Source organism: Phaethon lepturus, unplaced genomic scaffold (genome assembly GCF_000687285.1).
Source record: "Phaethon lepturus isolate BGI_N335 unplaced genomic scaffold, ASM68728v1 scaffold10141, whole genome shotgun sequence".
In the NCBI taxonomy this organism is placed as follows: Eukaryota; Metazoa; Chordata; class Aves; order Phaethontiformes; family Phaethontidae; genus Phaethon; species Phaethon lepturus.
This window is the reverse complement of record NW_010516944.1, coordinates 27102-42599: the sequence shown is the minus strand read 5'-3', so window position 1 is coordinate 42599 and position 15498 is coordinate 27102. Positions and strand designations below refer to the sequence as shown.

Here is a 15498-nt window from a genome sequence, read left to right as displayed (position 1 = left end):
CCTTTCCAACCTTTGTGATTCTGTGATTCTCTGATTATTTGTCAGATGGTCCATAGAAACTGCCAGTCCAGTTTGAGTCTCCTGGAAGAGCAAGGTAGTTCAATGCAACTTCAAATCATAGTCAGCTAATTTTGGCTAAGTGAAATTCTTCATATTTGCCACGGGTTAAAATTTCCCACACAGACTATAAGTGTCACTAAGGTGCTGCTCAATATCTTTTTAAGCCACAAGAATTTACGTGTTACCCAAGGACTTGGGTCTTCTGATGACCATGAGATTTTACAGTAGCTCTCACTGAATCCTCTGCTTCGTCAGAGAAGAGATGGGAATGAGGGGGAGGATTTTTTTCATATTCTGGTATAATAAACCTACAGGGAGTTAGTACAAGTACTAACTTCTACTTTATATTCAGGAACTTGCCTGACATGGATTCACAATGGAGGGTGGAGAAAAATATAATGACACAATGACAAGCAGAAGATCAGACAGGAGGGTTTTGTGGCTGTGTATAGTGGTACTGTTGATGGGTCTATGAAAATGAAACAGCGATGGTGGCTCAAAATTCCCAGAAGTTGTTTTGTATCCCCTTCAGGTGAGGCTCTGAACTGAAACTGCTGTTTATTGTTCTGCTTCTTTTCTGAAAAACCCACTAAAAGAAATAAAACTCTAAACCATCACAGATCCCTTCAAAATATAGGACTCTGTGGTTAGCAGGTAATCAATGTGGCTAATGAGAACTTTCGGTGGAGACAGAACAGGTCTCATTATTGCATGAGACATCATAGGGGAGAAAACACATAACACTGAAACCTCCAGACTTCTTTCATCCTGGAGGTGTAGTTCTGTTTTATGGACCGAAACAATGAATGAGAAGGTGAGTGAAAGCAATCATATTTGTTGTGAATGGAATGGAAGAACATGAGGTTCTCTGTTAGTGAAGAAAGTGGGTGGAGATCCATTTCACCAGCACTAGCTGTGTACAAATTGCCAGATGGAAGCAACACTTTAGGACAACCTCTGTAGTCAAGAAATAGACATTGAAAGAGAGGCATCTCCTGAGTGTGATTCAGCCCTCCTAAGCTGGATGTCTGGTAGCTGAGATCTGCTTACCTCTAGGGATGCCTAACTCTCTCCATTGACTAAGTATATGAAATAAAGCGTGTAAAAAAATCAATGCAGAAAGTGTCTCTGGACTGCAGTTATCAAGGGAAGCAAAATTAAGAGTGTTCAGCGTAATGCTCTGCCTCTGCATTAGGACGGGATGAATCACACCCTGGAGGTATGGATGTGCCTCTGAAGTGACTAAAGAGAGCCAGAGGCAAGTCGCTTTGCTACCTAACTAACTTTTGAATGAGTGGAAGGAGATGAGAAGAATCCTTTTCTAAGAGATTTGACCACAAATTTGCAGAAAATGTATGACGGAGCTTGTGATATAACCTAGATTTCTTAAGAATCTGGAGTTCTTAAATGATAAGTTTCCTATGAATATGAATCTCATGAATAAATTATTGTGGTTTTGGGGTTTTTTTTTGAGGCAATAAGAAAGTTTATCAGGAAAGTTCATCCTTAGAGACAGCTCTATTAGCTGAAATCTGCCCTAGTCTGCTAAATACTAAGGTGCCCTTGGAGGCTGTAGGCAGTTGTCCAGCAGAGAGTTTCATGTGCACATTCCCCCCAGAAGCTCACCGAGACGGTAAGGATTGTGCATCTAAGAAGGACTGAGGTCAGGACTGTGCCTCTAAGAAGTCTCTTTTAAGAATTCCCACCAAGAAGGGAGAGGTAGTGACAGGGAAAGACCTACAGTTATTAACAGAAAGTGCAGATATGGTGCTGTTTTTATGATTGTTTTGTGTTATTGAGAGAGTTTATTACCATTAGAAGGAAAATAGGAGGATGATTCAGGCTGAGGGAGGTGCTCCAATAAGGTCTTTGTTTATAAAGAATGCCCGCACCTGTGTCCCTAGAAGTGCACTAGTGAAGAAGGCAAATGTGTCTTGGCTGGTGGAGCTCAACCCAAGTGGAGCACTTGCCTCAGAAACTAGACACATGTGGATTTTCTGTTTAGCTCTGTTTCCTATGGAGCTTATCTAGGTCTGTATCTTCTTCTGGCTTCTCTGCCCTGCCATCTCCTACCTTTTCATCCTCTCCCTGGTGATCTATCTCCCCTCTTTGTGTCCTAAAGAGGAATCACATGCTGCCTTCAAGACTGGCTTTTCAGATATTCAGCCAGGGAATCTTTAAGCATGAGCTCAAATAAATCTGAACACGGAAACATTTCCCCTTCATTCTGTTTATCCATTTCAGTGGGATTTAATGCAACTGTCAATGCTATGAGGCTTATAAATGGTTGGAGTGCTAATTTTTTTTTCCCTTTTATATCTCAGTGTAGCCCTCATTAATGGTCTGACTAACGTAATTCATCCTAAATAGAAGCCAGATGCTATAAGGCAACTGGTAACTCATGGTCAAGAAATTCCAGCCTAAGGGGCAGGAATTAAAATCCTTATCTGTGTCCTTCTGCTATTTGTTCTGAACAAAATATTAAAGTCTGGAGATAAAGCCAGGATGCTTTTCCAGAAAGGTGTTAACTTAATATAAATTATGGGTCTATCTTGAAACTATAATTTGCTGTTTTATCAGCCATGTGGTATGTAAGTGGTAAGAGAACATAGGTCAGTTAAATGGTTCTTTCTGGATGTAATCTGCATGAAGCACACACAAAATGGGTCACATCATTGCCTTATTTTCATTCACCAGGAGTACATTCTGTTAGTAACATGCCATTTTAAAACATGATTTTTTTGTTCCCTTTAGGAACAGTCCTGAGCAAATTCTTCAGTTTACCCTGGACAAAGCTTCATATCCAAACTGCACCCAATGACTGCTCTCCTGCATGCATAAATTCACCAGCTCAAGGGAAATTGTTAGGAAGATACTCCAAGGAAAAGCTTATGTAAGTAGTTAGCAGAGTAAATGCCAGTAGATGGCAGTCCGGAATACGCAGCATCACTCCTGGGCCGTGTAGCAACCAGCAAAAAAACCCCTCCGTGCGCTGCAGCTGAGATCCGTAGCACAGCGCTTTGTATCGATTCTTAGAAAACAGGCTGTAAATGTGTGGAAGTGTTGCTGCTGTCTCGCACCTTTTCGCAAATGGGAAACCCTTTTCTCTTTTGGTTTGCAACTGCTTGCACAGAGTAGCCCCAGTGTGTAGATAAAGTGAATTACATTACAGGAATCTTCAGCAGCGTTCAGTCCTTTGTCCGCTATTTTTAAATTCAAAGCTTTGGGGGTTTTGGTGACAAATTCTTTGTGGTTGCTTTGGACTTCTTAGTTCCGCACTCATAGGGACATCCGATACAGGTAATACATACCTGAACAATTGGGAAAAGGTGATTTTCTACAGTACTGAAATAGCTGCTCACTTACAAATTGAGCTGAAGTTCCTTGGTTTGCTGGGGAAGTGTGGACACTCGAAGGGTTAATCTGCACCTCTGCTTCATTCAGAGCTGGTCCCTTGCTCCGCTTGTCTTCTGAGCCTACTGAACAGGACTCTGCCCACATCCAGAAACTATATCAGCATGTTTTCATAGTGTTATGCTCTGGGTTAAGGTAGCCTAAAAGAACCACTTCAGACTACAGCCAGAGCAACCCCATGACTTGCTTTTCTGTGGTGCCCATCCCAGCTCTCCCAAGGGTTTGATGTGGGCACTTCCTGGACCTCCTTGACACATTCCCATGTGTCTGTCTGTCCTACATGAATTACAGACTCCTGAACTGGAGCCTTGGGTCCCACTATGCAGCCAAAAGAGATTTTACCATGGTTCATTACCTTTGTCTGTCTCCACCTAGTCTCACACACTTGCTTGGGAAGGGCATTAAAGTGCAGCCCTCATGCTGGATTTAAAACATTTGGCAATTGTAAAGATGTTTAATTTTTACTTTTTTGTCTGCATTAGGGCCTGGCATAATCTAATCCTAATTAAGTGGCATCCAGAAGCCATTTGCTTACCAAATTAGAAAAGGCAAGTAAATCCCCAATAACCTGCAAGAGAGCAAATTGTACTTTGGGAGCTTGCTTTTATAGGCAGAACTTGAAAAGGTGCTGTATCTATAGCAGCCCAAAAAAGTTTTTAACAGACTGTATACATTTATATCTTGTTCTTCATGTACTCCTGAATATGAGCAGCAATGGAAAGGTAAAATAGGCAAAGGACTGAATGAAAAGAAGAAAATTTGGAAAGCAAATTCTAAGAAGCCTCTTTGTGCAAGGATAAGGTCATTAATGATCTTTCTGATCCTTACGATGTATGCTTTAACTGGGAGAGCTGTGAAACTCAAGCTAAAGGAGATGAGACAAACATGAAGTGACAGCACTGAAACAAACCCATAGCCTTCAAGGTATTTTCTCAGCCTTCACTGAAAGCTGGTTGAGCTCCACTTCTTTGCTCAGAGGCAGCCCAGAACGGGGGTAACTTACACCCCATTCAGCACCTGAAAATGGTGCTGAGGTGGAGTAGGAAGCTCTGTTATCAATCACTGATGAAATATTCATTAACACTTTCTGTTTTGGCAGACTACGATTCCGTGCTCTCTGGCTGTCTCCAAGCTAGCCACAAATTCACAGACACATCTCTCTACAAGTAGACTTCTTTTCCTGGTGAATCGTTAACAAAACTCAATTTTTATTAAATTCCTTAGCTATTAATTTCTACAGCTCTGAAGATGTTTATCTTTTACACTTACACGACTCCTGAGCAAGCACAGCTATAGACCAGAACAGCCAAGCAACCACCAGCCAAACTCTGCTGTCACCCACTCGTGATCCCGTGTAAGGAGGAGCATTACTCCGAGGTTACAGTGACATAAAGAGGCTGAAGATACCCAAGTGGCTGTTGCTGATGTGCACAGATCCTTATTCCCTTAGGCTGTGGTACTGAGTTGTGACATGTGGAGACTTATCTCTTTGTAATAGGAAATGTTTCAAATTTATAATCCATGTAAGCGTATCATTAGGAGACCAATCTTGATAAACTCTTATTTTACACTTACTTTCTCCATTTGTTGTTTTTTAATTTACTAGCCTGTAGCTGGCACAAAACCTGTTAAGTTGCAATAAAATATAAAGTCATTCGGTTCATGAGATACTCAGGTGTCCACAGGCAGATGGGTGTAAGACTTTGGCAGATTAAAGACTCAAGTGTTGGTTTCTGGTGTTTGTATTTTTGAAAATTTCTTGCAGTTTTTAAAGGTGCACATAAAATAGTGCTTCAGATGATCCTCTCAGACTATTCAGCTAGCAATACAGCTCCCTGATAAACTGTGCCTAGAAATAAATAACTGTGTCTGAATAGCTAAATTTCATATTTCTTATGAAGTAGTATTTTCAGGTAATGGATCTAAAGTACTGTCATTATTAGTTCAGGAGCATTATATTCATTTTCTATTTGTGTAACTTGTTTTCCCTTTTGTAGCAGCTTTACATTTGTGTAAGTGGTTCTTCAGGGTGATACAGACTGAAGTGAAAAGGGAAATTCTCGGTGCTTGCAACAAAGAATTAGCTGCAGCCTTACACCGGCACATCTGAGAGCAGGCAGCTCTCCACGTTAGGCAATTCCTTCTCTCAAGTCACTCTTCTTTTAGGAGAGACAAAATACAGGGGGGTAAAGTTGGTGGTGTAGCCTGCTTGCCACAATAGCACACCTAAAGAGCACTCGCATCCTCCTGTTTTATTTTCTCCATCACCTGTCTAGCACACTAATGGTAACTGCCAGCAGAAAGATTGTGCTTTTATTTGCAGAAGGCTTTTTATGCCTTTGTAACTTCACTGACTTCAGTTATTTCTCCGAATTAGTTCTGGTGCAGAGGAGAGCAGAATTTCACTTACTACAGTTTAGTGAGGCATAATAATTATTTCTTCAGCAAATCCATTTTCTTGAATAATTATAGAAATGGGCACTAAACCAAAAAAAACTCTGAAAATGTCATGGAAGTTCTCAATTTCCCGCACAGCTTTCCGTTAAGTCGGCATGGAGTTGCAAAATTTGCTAAAGCATTAGTAGGTGTCATGCAGTCCTAATTCTGAATGCAACACTTCACTCGCCACAAACTCCTAACTGGAAACATGAGAAAATCCTTCCCATCTACCCTGAAACATGAGCCAAGCAAACAAATAAAACCACTAAAGGTTTCTGGTAGTCTTGCTAGCAAAAACAGAGGCAGGAATCAGAACTTTCACTTAGATGTTAAACATCAGAAGAACATGGACAGATAATTCACTCAGCTAAGTGGTAACAGCAGCATGTTGAAGAAAAAGTGAGGCGAAAGCAAGAATTTCAGCATGTGTTCATGGGTATCCATGTTGCCATGGCAACTTCTCAATGGAATAAAGTATTTTCTCCTTTCTTTAGGGATTAAAAAAAGAGAGATGCTGTTCTGCAAATACGCACTTTACCTCTTTTTTTTTTTTAAATAAATCTGTAACTATTTCCTAAGATAGCAGGCATTGTTTTGTTATGCTTTGAAAAGAGACTCAAAATTCTAAAAAGGGCGCAATGTTATAGATGTGTTATTCAAAAGGTTTCTCTTGCCCTCTTTTTATTTTGCATGCTTATTAAAAGCCTAAATTCCTTCACATTTCTGGATTCTCCTCTTTTCTTTTTCTCTTGATGTTTAGCTACAGAGCTTGGATAATCGGTGCATTCTGTGGCAAATCTATGCCTGTTTTCCGGTTCAAGCTAAGGCTATTTTTGTTCCTTTTTGATTTTCTGGAGTGAGATTCTGATCTCTTACTTTGTGCTACTTGAAGGAACTGCATTGACTACGTTATTCCATCATAAGCAATTGTTTAAATTTGGATTCAAGGCTAATAAAGAAAGATCAGTTTGTGTTGTATCTTCATCCCAAACTCATCGACTGAAAATGCAAATTTGTTCAAACTCTTTCATTCCATCTCTAGAATAGGCAGCAGAGATATACACAGATAGAAGATGTTAAAGGGGAATAATACGCTTTGAAGGGAAAGTCATTGTGCCCCAGTTTTGGAAATTTTGGTAAAAGTGTGGCATTTCCAGAAGTGGCTGAAAAATATAAGTGATAAGCACCCATTTTCAGAAGTCACTTGGAAAACTTCAGCAAAGGACTTACTTAGATGCTTTTATGTGTGTACACTGACACTGAATGTGCTTTAAATACAGCACAATTTTTATTGTTTCACGTATTGTTTCACTTTTTTTCAAAAGTGAAACAATACGTGAAACAATAAAAAAAGTCTGTTAAAGTCTGAAAAAAGAAAAAAAAAGTCTGTTAAAGCAACGTGTTTCATAAAAATTTGTCTTTATTTTCAGAATATATTTGTGGGAACTGGGAGCTTAAATGAGAAGTTACAAACCTGACTATTTTTTAAATGTGTTCATTACTACTTGTAAAATTTCTGGATACTTATTACCAGGATGGAAAACTTCTAAGAATCTGGATGTGATTAAGAGTACCTTTGAAAAAATGAGCTAAACGTAACTATCTGACCCCTCCAGGTCTTTTAGAAAATTCTGCTAGCAACTTGCTGATTCTGTTATACTACCTGCCCTCTACTACCTTGCTTATCTCATCCAATATATTGTACTGTTAGCTCCACTTGACACGTAACCAGTGCAATTCTTGTGTCATTTAATCCACTTCAACACTTGTACCATTTTCATGTCGCTCTTTGTTCAGCTCAATGCAGAACAGCATCAGATCCACTTCATTCTGATAATGCAATCTAATTAATTGGTAGAGTTCATCCAGATTCGTGTTGTTAGAAATGAGGAGAATCTTAAAAAATGGGGTGAAAATACATGCTTGTAGCTATATCTATTTTATAGCTATACCTACACTGGTAAATTAAATGTGTTCAGGGCATTTCCTGGGCACTGAGGCCAAGTGGCATGAAATAATCCATGCCTATGCCAGCAAAATCATCTCAGCCTCCCAAACATTCTCCTGGAAATGGTCCCTGAAAAGTGCCTTTTGCGGGGACGACTAGTCAATACCAACAGAACGTATGCCAGAGAACGTCCTAAAGTAGGTCTGTTACAGTATATGGGAATGTTTGACTTTACAGGTATATGCACAGCCTATATTGTTCAGGGGACACAAATCTAGACTAAATACAGTATAACCATCCCAGTTAGTTGCTGTTTTGTAATGCCAGAATATCAGAGAGCTGCTGGAGCTTGTATCTCCTTCACTTCTCATTAAATCACTAAAACTGCCCAACCTTCATTTGGGCTGTTGCTACAGAAATAAATAGAACAAAGAGATTTACACCAACATAATCATAGACTTCAACACCAGAAGGGACTGTTGCTATTGTCATGATGGAGTGTGTCTGTGGAAGCCAATAGACCTTTGTCACTGTATTTTAGGCAACATGTCAGTAACGAGCAAGAGACAAAAATACATCTAGAAGCTCTCAGTGTTAGAACAGCACAGTATAGTTCAGCTATATAACAGTATATCACCTATGTAAATATGTAACTTTACCTGATATAATTTGCAGTGCTTTTAAGTGGCAAGAATAGCTGTGGAGTTTACTTCCTAGTTCCTTTGAGCAACAGAGATTACTTCTTATATATGTTTTGAACTACTGATGTGAATTACTCAGCTGCTTCTTCTGCACTCTAAAGATTTATTTTGTTTGTTTGTTTGCTTTTTAATTTTAAAGCAGACAAGTTTAATTGGATAGCTTTTAACTCTTTGATGGAAGAAGGCACTGGGAGGGGGGTAGAACATCTGAAAACCTCTTTGCTTCTATTTCCATCATTCAGTCAGCAACCGTCTTGCAATAGTTTTGCACTAGAAATTTGTGTACATAAATCCTGCTTTTTCTCACCTGACTGCTTCAGCAGACCCCAGTCTGTTTAGCTTGCTAAAGACCATGTCTGTACACAAGGGCATAACTTCCCTCCTTCCACCTTAAGTTTAGGTTCTTAATTAAGCAGCCTAAATCCTACAGTCAGAGAGAGAAGAGACAAATGAACAGCTCTAAATGAAGATTATGTCCCCATAAAATCTGGTTTTCTTTCTCATAGTGCTTACTTTCTCTCCAGGAATGTCTAAGGGAATGCAGCATGGTTAAGCTCCCAGCTTGTGCACCTCACTGAAGTGCCTAAAGTCAGGGAGGATAATTCTGGTACAATCAGCCTTTCCCTTCCCCTTCCCCTTGGACTGTCCTTACCTGCCATGAGGAGAAAAATGATGCTGGGCTGAGTAAATTAGGGTTGGTGGGATGTCTACCACCCATGTATTCATCAGTGCAGACGACACAGTCCTCTGCATCTCGCCAGTCCCAGTAGGGGATGGTGAAGTTCTCATCACCTGTTATCTTCTGGATCTCACGTTCCCACATCAGCAGAAAGACACGATGCCAAGGCAGAAAACCAGGGGCTTCGTGGGCAAAGTCAATGTCCCGCCACACATTAGACCCACCTAAAAGTGTGTCTCGAGAGGCATAATAATGCATCCACACAAAGACATCATACACATTGATGTTTCTGAACATGGGGTTTGAGCCGTTGTTCATCTGAGTATATGTGCCAGTAGCAATAACATAGTCCTGGCTCGGGGTGTTCTTTGCCAAGTTAAGGTAAGCAAGAAACTTGTCCTTCTCACTGGTGGTGAGCTGGAATATGTTTCTTCTCGTTCTTAGTCGCCTTTCAGTGCAATTGAGCCCTGCAAAACCGAACTTGCACTGACCACAGTTGAATCCCATGAAGTTTCCTTCACATTTACACGTCCGGTTGTAAAATACAGAGGGCCAGTCCTCTCTGTCATCCACCCCGGAGAAAGGGAACTGTGGTCCCAGCGGAGCCTGAGAGAGAAGGATGTTCTGGCAAGACCCTCTGCTGGAAAGCTCCCCACAAGGAGACCCATCTCCGTCCCAGGGGGGACAGCACTCCTTACTCAGCAAGCTCTGCGTGTTTGCACAGGCTCTGGGGAACTGCCCGGCGGACGGCTGAAGGACGACTAGCAGAAAACCCGTGGCAAACAGCGACATCCTCACAGAGCAGCAGGAGAACATTGGCGTTACGCTTCAGTGCATGGAGTGCTCTCTCTCACCCCTCCGAAGTCCTGAGTGTGAAAGAAATTCCTCCCCTCCACCAGGAATGCTTCACTGCTGACTTCTGCTACAGTGCACCCTCCAAAGTCCTTCCCCATTCCTACCCTGGATGCATTTACACACAAAATACACTTCAGGGTTAATCTGATTATCACATGTTCTGGGTGAAAGCCAAGTGACTTTTTTTCCCCACCCCTACAGGTTTCAAAATACAGGCATTTATTATAAAATTTCATCTTCTGCTTAGCACATGATTGCTTTCCTCTGGCAATTGGAGAGGAAATAAAATTAAAATTTGGACAGAGAAACAGTTGTCGGCTCTTCAAATCCCTTGTTTGATCATATGCTTTAGAGTAAAAGGTTGTTTAAAAAAAAACACAGAAGAATCTGATCAGTTAAATAAGCACAGTGAACCTAAAAATGAGAAAATGAACAATTTGGGGGTAAACTATCTATTTTTTTAAGAGGAAGCAAACATAAAATGTGGTCAGATAAGTGTGAACATAGGGCAGAACCAGAATAAATGGTTTGGCTTGGCATTTTTATATTTCAGTGTAAGCTGCATTTCCTGGGACAGCATATGGAAAAGTAACTTCAGAAGGGAAACAATAAATTTAAAAAAACCCAAACTGTTTATTCTCCTAGAATCCATAGAGCTTTGACAGTTAATGACACACCGAAATCTGCACCCAAATCTTCTCTGGAGTTTTGTGGGGAATATATGCAATCTGCCAATAGATTTGCAGAAAGCAATTTAAGCAGCTATGTCTGGTCCTGGGAAACAAACCTTGACTCCTGCTTTTCTCCCACCAGGCAGTTTGCAAACACCATATCTGTGTTCTTCACTCAGTAAGTTATCGGGCAGCCTGCAGACCACCCACCTCTTTGCTCTTACACATTAGCCTGATCAGAGCTAACAGAGTTGTACGGGAGCCATTAGAAGTTACACATACTTTGAAGTTGCCCCTTGAAGCAAAGGGACAGCAGTTGCTTTATTGCTGGGCAAATTGCAAATGAATTATCCATAGTTTTCTTCAGCTGCTGCTGTTATTAGTAAGAGTAGTTTTGTTGGTTTCATTTTTTTACTAAAAGCATTGTGAATTATTTCCTTATGCTTAGGGAGAATCCCAGCAGGGCAGGAGCTACGCATACGCAAATGAAGTGAGAACTTTCCTGGGAAGCGATGTCTTTTGCTGGGATCAGCAGGTCATCACATGACCGTGCTGAGGAGCACGAGGTGCTTTAATCCTGTTGGCTTCTACGCCTCAGGTATTCCAGGAGATTATCCCTGAGTACCGCTGCCAGGGAGCCTGTGCTGGGGGAGCGTGGAGCACGAAGGGCAAAGGAAAAAGGATTGCTTTTCAAAAAATATTTCGAACCACAGGCTGATGTTTACTATTGTTTGACTGATTCCCCTGGTTTCCATGCTAGTCTTGTAAAACAGATTTCATTATAGAAATGTTACTTGTTTGATTTATTTTATGTTCTCTATGCCTGGCTCTTTGGGAAACCTTTGCAATTTATTTCAGTTACTGTTCCTCCTGTGGAGGCTAGTGCAAAACTACTATACATGAGAAGAGACACATCTCTGAGAATAATGATATATATATATTTTTTAATTTTCACAGAACAGTTACAGGGATTGGTAAAGGCTTGAGATAGAGCTTCAGAGTGAACCAGAAAAGCTCTCAAATATATATTTAGGCAGACGGTCATACACACAAGTATGTTCAATATCCTTTTTTTATATTCAAATGAGATTTTATGTTCCGTATTAAAAAGTAAGGATCTGAGCCTTGGTGGTTGTCATATGACAAGTTTCTGAAGCAACTGAATAACAGAGGAATACCCTGTAAAATGGTATGAACGAGAAACTGAGGAATGTGACTGAGGAGCAGAACACGCCCTTCTTGACTTACTATTGAGCAGAGTCCTGTTTTGAGTAACTGTCAGTCATTCAGATAGCAGTTGAGAAATCAAACTTTCTATATATCAACAGCCATAAGCATTAAACAAGTAAGAAAATACATGTTCCTATTCCCATGCGTGACTGTAGAGTCATCGAAACATGAGGCAGTCACACCTTACATGCTGTAGAATTCTCTTCATTAAAAAGTCCTCACGGGACTTTCCATCTCTCTTATGCTTCGAACCCAGCACTCTTTATTTCATTGTTCATCTAACAAAGCCATTATATCTGCATGAAGTTTGTACATAAGTTGTCTTTCCCTTGCATTTTGCCAGCAGGTGGGCATTATCTTGCCATATGCCCTGAGACCCATTTCTCACACCTGCATCCCCACATTTGAGTATGGGTCAAGACTTATTCATTTAAGGTTCACAAATGCTAGGTGGACCGTAAGATCAGCATAGCTAAGGCACACCTCTTTCTGTATCCAGAACATGAGAGACAGGGGTTTGGTGGCTGTATCCAACTTTACTTCATTCCAAAGCATGAACAACCAGGAATAACTTCACAGTTGGGTCTTGTAGAGGAAACCTTCATGAACAAACTAGCATGCGGCTCTATGTCATGCCACTAAATCTTAACTCCACCCTAAAGTTTGCAACTGAATCAGTTAAAGAATTTTTTTCAGTCTAGTAGACTATTACAGTAATGATAGTATTTAATATCTAACTTGTGTTTTCATTACAAGGTCCTTAAGTGCTTTATAGAGATGTCAATAGTTATTGAAAACAAAACACTCAGACACAGAGCAGAGAGATGTCTTCCTGAAATTCATGTTGGCTTGCTTTTGGCATTAGGATCAGATTTTCAGCACTGTGCTGCAATGCTAAACCAAATTGTTGGTATAGAAGACACCGCCTGGGGCTTTCTAATGTGGTTATGGACAAAGAAACAGAGCAATCCAAACAAAAACCAATGGCATTGAATGGGGTTTTATATTACCTCATAAAAATAACTCTTGGTCTCCTCAGATCTGACTGGGCTGATCTTCAAAAGATCATTGCTTCCTTTTGGAAGATATCACAAGACATTTTAATTCTGGGCTGCTGATACTGAAGCAGTCCAAGTTTCAAGTAATATTAGTGGGTTTAAAAAAATTCTGATAGCTGGATGACACTGTGAAGATAATATCTCTCCATATTTCTTGTTAACACTTTTTAGGAATTTTGTGGGGATTTTAAGGTCCAGTTGTCTATGTTGAGTGGGGAAAAATTGAAATCTGGAATGGGAAAATGGAGAATAATTTTCAGTTCTAACCATTGGACTTGATGATCTTAGAGGTCTTTTCCAACCGTAATGATTCTATGATTCTATTTTATAATTTTAAAAGTCAAATATAAAATTGTGAAGAAAAAAAGATGGATAGAAAAAGTGGGTGCTGCTCAGTTCCAGTGGAAAGAAAAACTGTCAAGAGAAAACTAGAAAAAAAACCCCACATGGTTATTTGAGATGGATGAGTACAAGGACCTTTTGACAATGAGAGAGCACTGACAAATGGAAGGAAAGATAATCTGTTAACCAGCCGGGAAATTCAGTCTGACAAACCAGTAGGCTCAGGTTGTGTTTTCTGATCCTTACCTGTTACTTGCTGTTCAGCTCAGCATCCTTAGGCACTGCACAAGGCCCCTGGTTTCAGATGTTTTCCTGAGCTCATGCTCCGCTCACATTTCATGTAGCAGAAGGACAAAGCATCATTCTTTTCCTTTGCCCCATGACCCATGTGCCAGATGGAGCTATCAGACTCCTCAAAGGTTTGCCAGTGAGCCAAATCTGGATCCTGGCCCCCAGGAGAAAGAAAACAGGGACGGATGTAGAACGATGACACATGTCAGAGGTGGACTGACATTTTTTTGTGGCCAAAACCAGAATGAAAAATCTATTTCCTGGTTACTGATAAATCAATAGGAGAACTTTAAGAAGAGTCCTGATTATCATTAAGAGCCATGAAGCAGCTAGGCATTTAAACACTACACAAGGAAGAGAAAATATTCAATTTCTATTTATTATCAACTTTTTATCCGTAGGTGGAAAAAAAAAAATCAAGTTTCTCATTAGAAAGTATTTCACTAAGTTCACTTCTGCTAATCAAAGCTCTTTACTAAGAAGCAGACTAGAAATTCCCATAAGTTTTTTCGCCTAAGACAAAGACCTCCACATCTTTTGGTACGATATTTAAAGATAAGGCACAAACGCCCATTTGGATGTATGAAAGGAGGACAGCCCCGGGTGCAAAAATTATTCTGAATGCTGTAAGTAAAAAACTTCTAACTTGGGACCAGCATACCTAATATGCAGTCCATACAGCTGATGGTCTGATAGATGTAGCCATGGGCATATTCAACCATGAGTGGGATGTTGGGCCCCCAGTCTGACATTCAGTGCAAGGTTCCAATAAGCTTGGCTTGTGCAGCCGTTCAAAGCACTCCTGCCGCCCCAGCCAGCCTTAGCCCTCAGCTCTTGCAGGAAGAGTTCACAGGTGTAGCTGCTTTCCCAGGCTAAAGTTGTGTTATCACAGTTATGAAGAGCAATCTTTGCCTTGGCAAATCAACCCTCTTCCTGGTCTTAATTTAACCTGGTCCATGCATGAATCCCCAGACTCAGCGTTGTTGAATCAGTCAGAGAACACAAAGCCGGTGCTATTGTTTTATGGCTTTTATAGTGCATGCAAAGAGGAGAAATACTTGCTCTAGCAAAAACGTAAAGGTGTGGACAGATGATATTTGATTGATCACAAAGCCTGCTTTCACAGTGTTAATCTATCCATTTTAACGACGTTAAACCAATGAGTTTTACTGGATTGGTGCTTTTATTAGGTGGCCGTGTCATTTTTGATCTGATAGTGGGAGACCTAGAGACATACTTAGTGCACCAGAAAAGAGGTATTCAAACTGATCTGAAAACATAAGCTAAGTATTACAGGCAACATCTAGGAGTAAGAAAAAAAGTCATTGATCTATAGTCCAAAGCAAGGGAGAAGAGACGCTGATGCAATCAGAGCAATAAGAGTACAGAAACAGCAGCAAAGGACAAAAGGCAGTTTTCGCCTGTTATAGACCAAAGATCGTATGAAAGTAGTCACTAACCTATCAATCTACATGATTCGGGTTTTTGCTGCAGGCGACACAAAACTTGCCTGATATCTATCAGTCTCAGTGACAGGACAGCATGCAAAGGGGATGCTGAAGTGGTATTTTCTATAGTTTTATTACACTTCATCTCAGCGCTTTGCTGAAAGGCAGCCTGGCTTCTGGCTTTTGGGAGCATGCTGGGCAGAGGGGAAATTTTGGTAAGTGGGTCTGAACGCTTTCCTGCCAGCTTTCAGAGGAGAAGTATGATACCATTTTTTACTATTGTGTGGCCGATATGTGAATTTGGCCTTGAGAGCAGGCAGGGCCTGGGTTTAACTAGGTGGATAATAGCGTGCTGGTTCAGG

The 15498-nt window shown here is 40.6% G+C and overlaps 1 protein-coding gene across 1 annotated transcript; it reads right to left on the bottom strand.

Annotated features, from left to right (window-relative positions):
* Nucleotides 1-7662: 7662 nt before the first annotated feature.
* On the bottom strand, nucleotides 7663-10125 carry TYR (tyrosinase). Its single transcript, XM_010296222.1, has 2 exons — nucleotides 9215-10125; nucleotides 7663-7809 (listed from the first exon to the last, which is right to left on the bottom strand). The coding sequence occupies exons 1-2, from the start codon at nucleotides 10055-10057 to the stop codon at nucleotides 7663-7665; spliced, it is 990 nt and encodes a 329-aa protein (XP_010294524.1). The 5' UTR covers nucleotides 10058-10125.
* Nucleotides 10126-15498: the final 5373 nt, after the last annotated feature.

Bases quoted from the DNA above. Each gene is read 5' to 3' on its own strand.
- TYR (XM_010296222.1), bottom strand. From the start codon at position 10,057: ATGTTCTCCTGCTGCTCTGTGAGGATGTCGCTGTTTGCCACGGGTTTT. The intron at 7,810-9,214 runs GTAAGGACAGTC...CCATTTTTTAAG, and splicing joins CATTTTTCTCCTCATGGCAG to ATTCTCCTCATTTCTAACAA.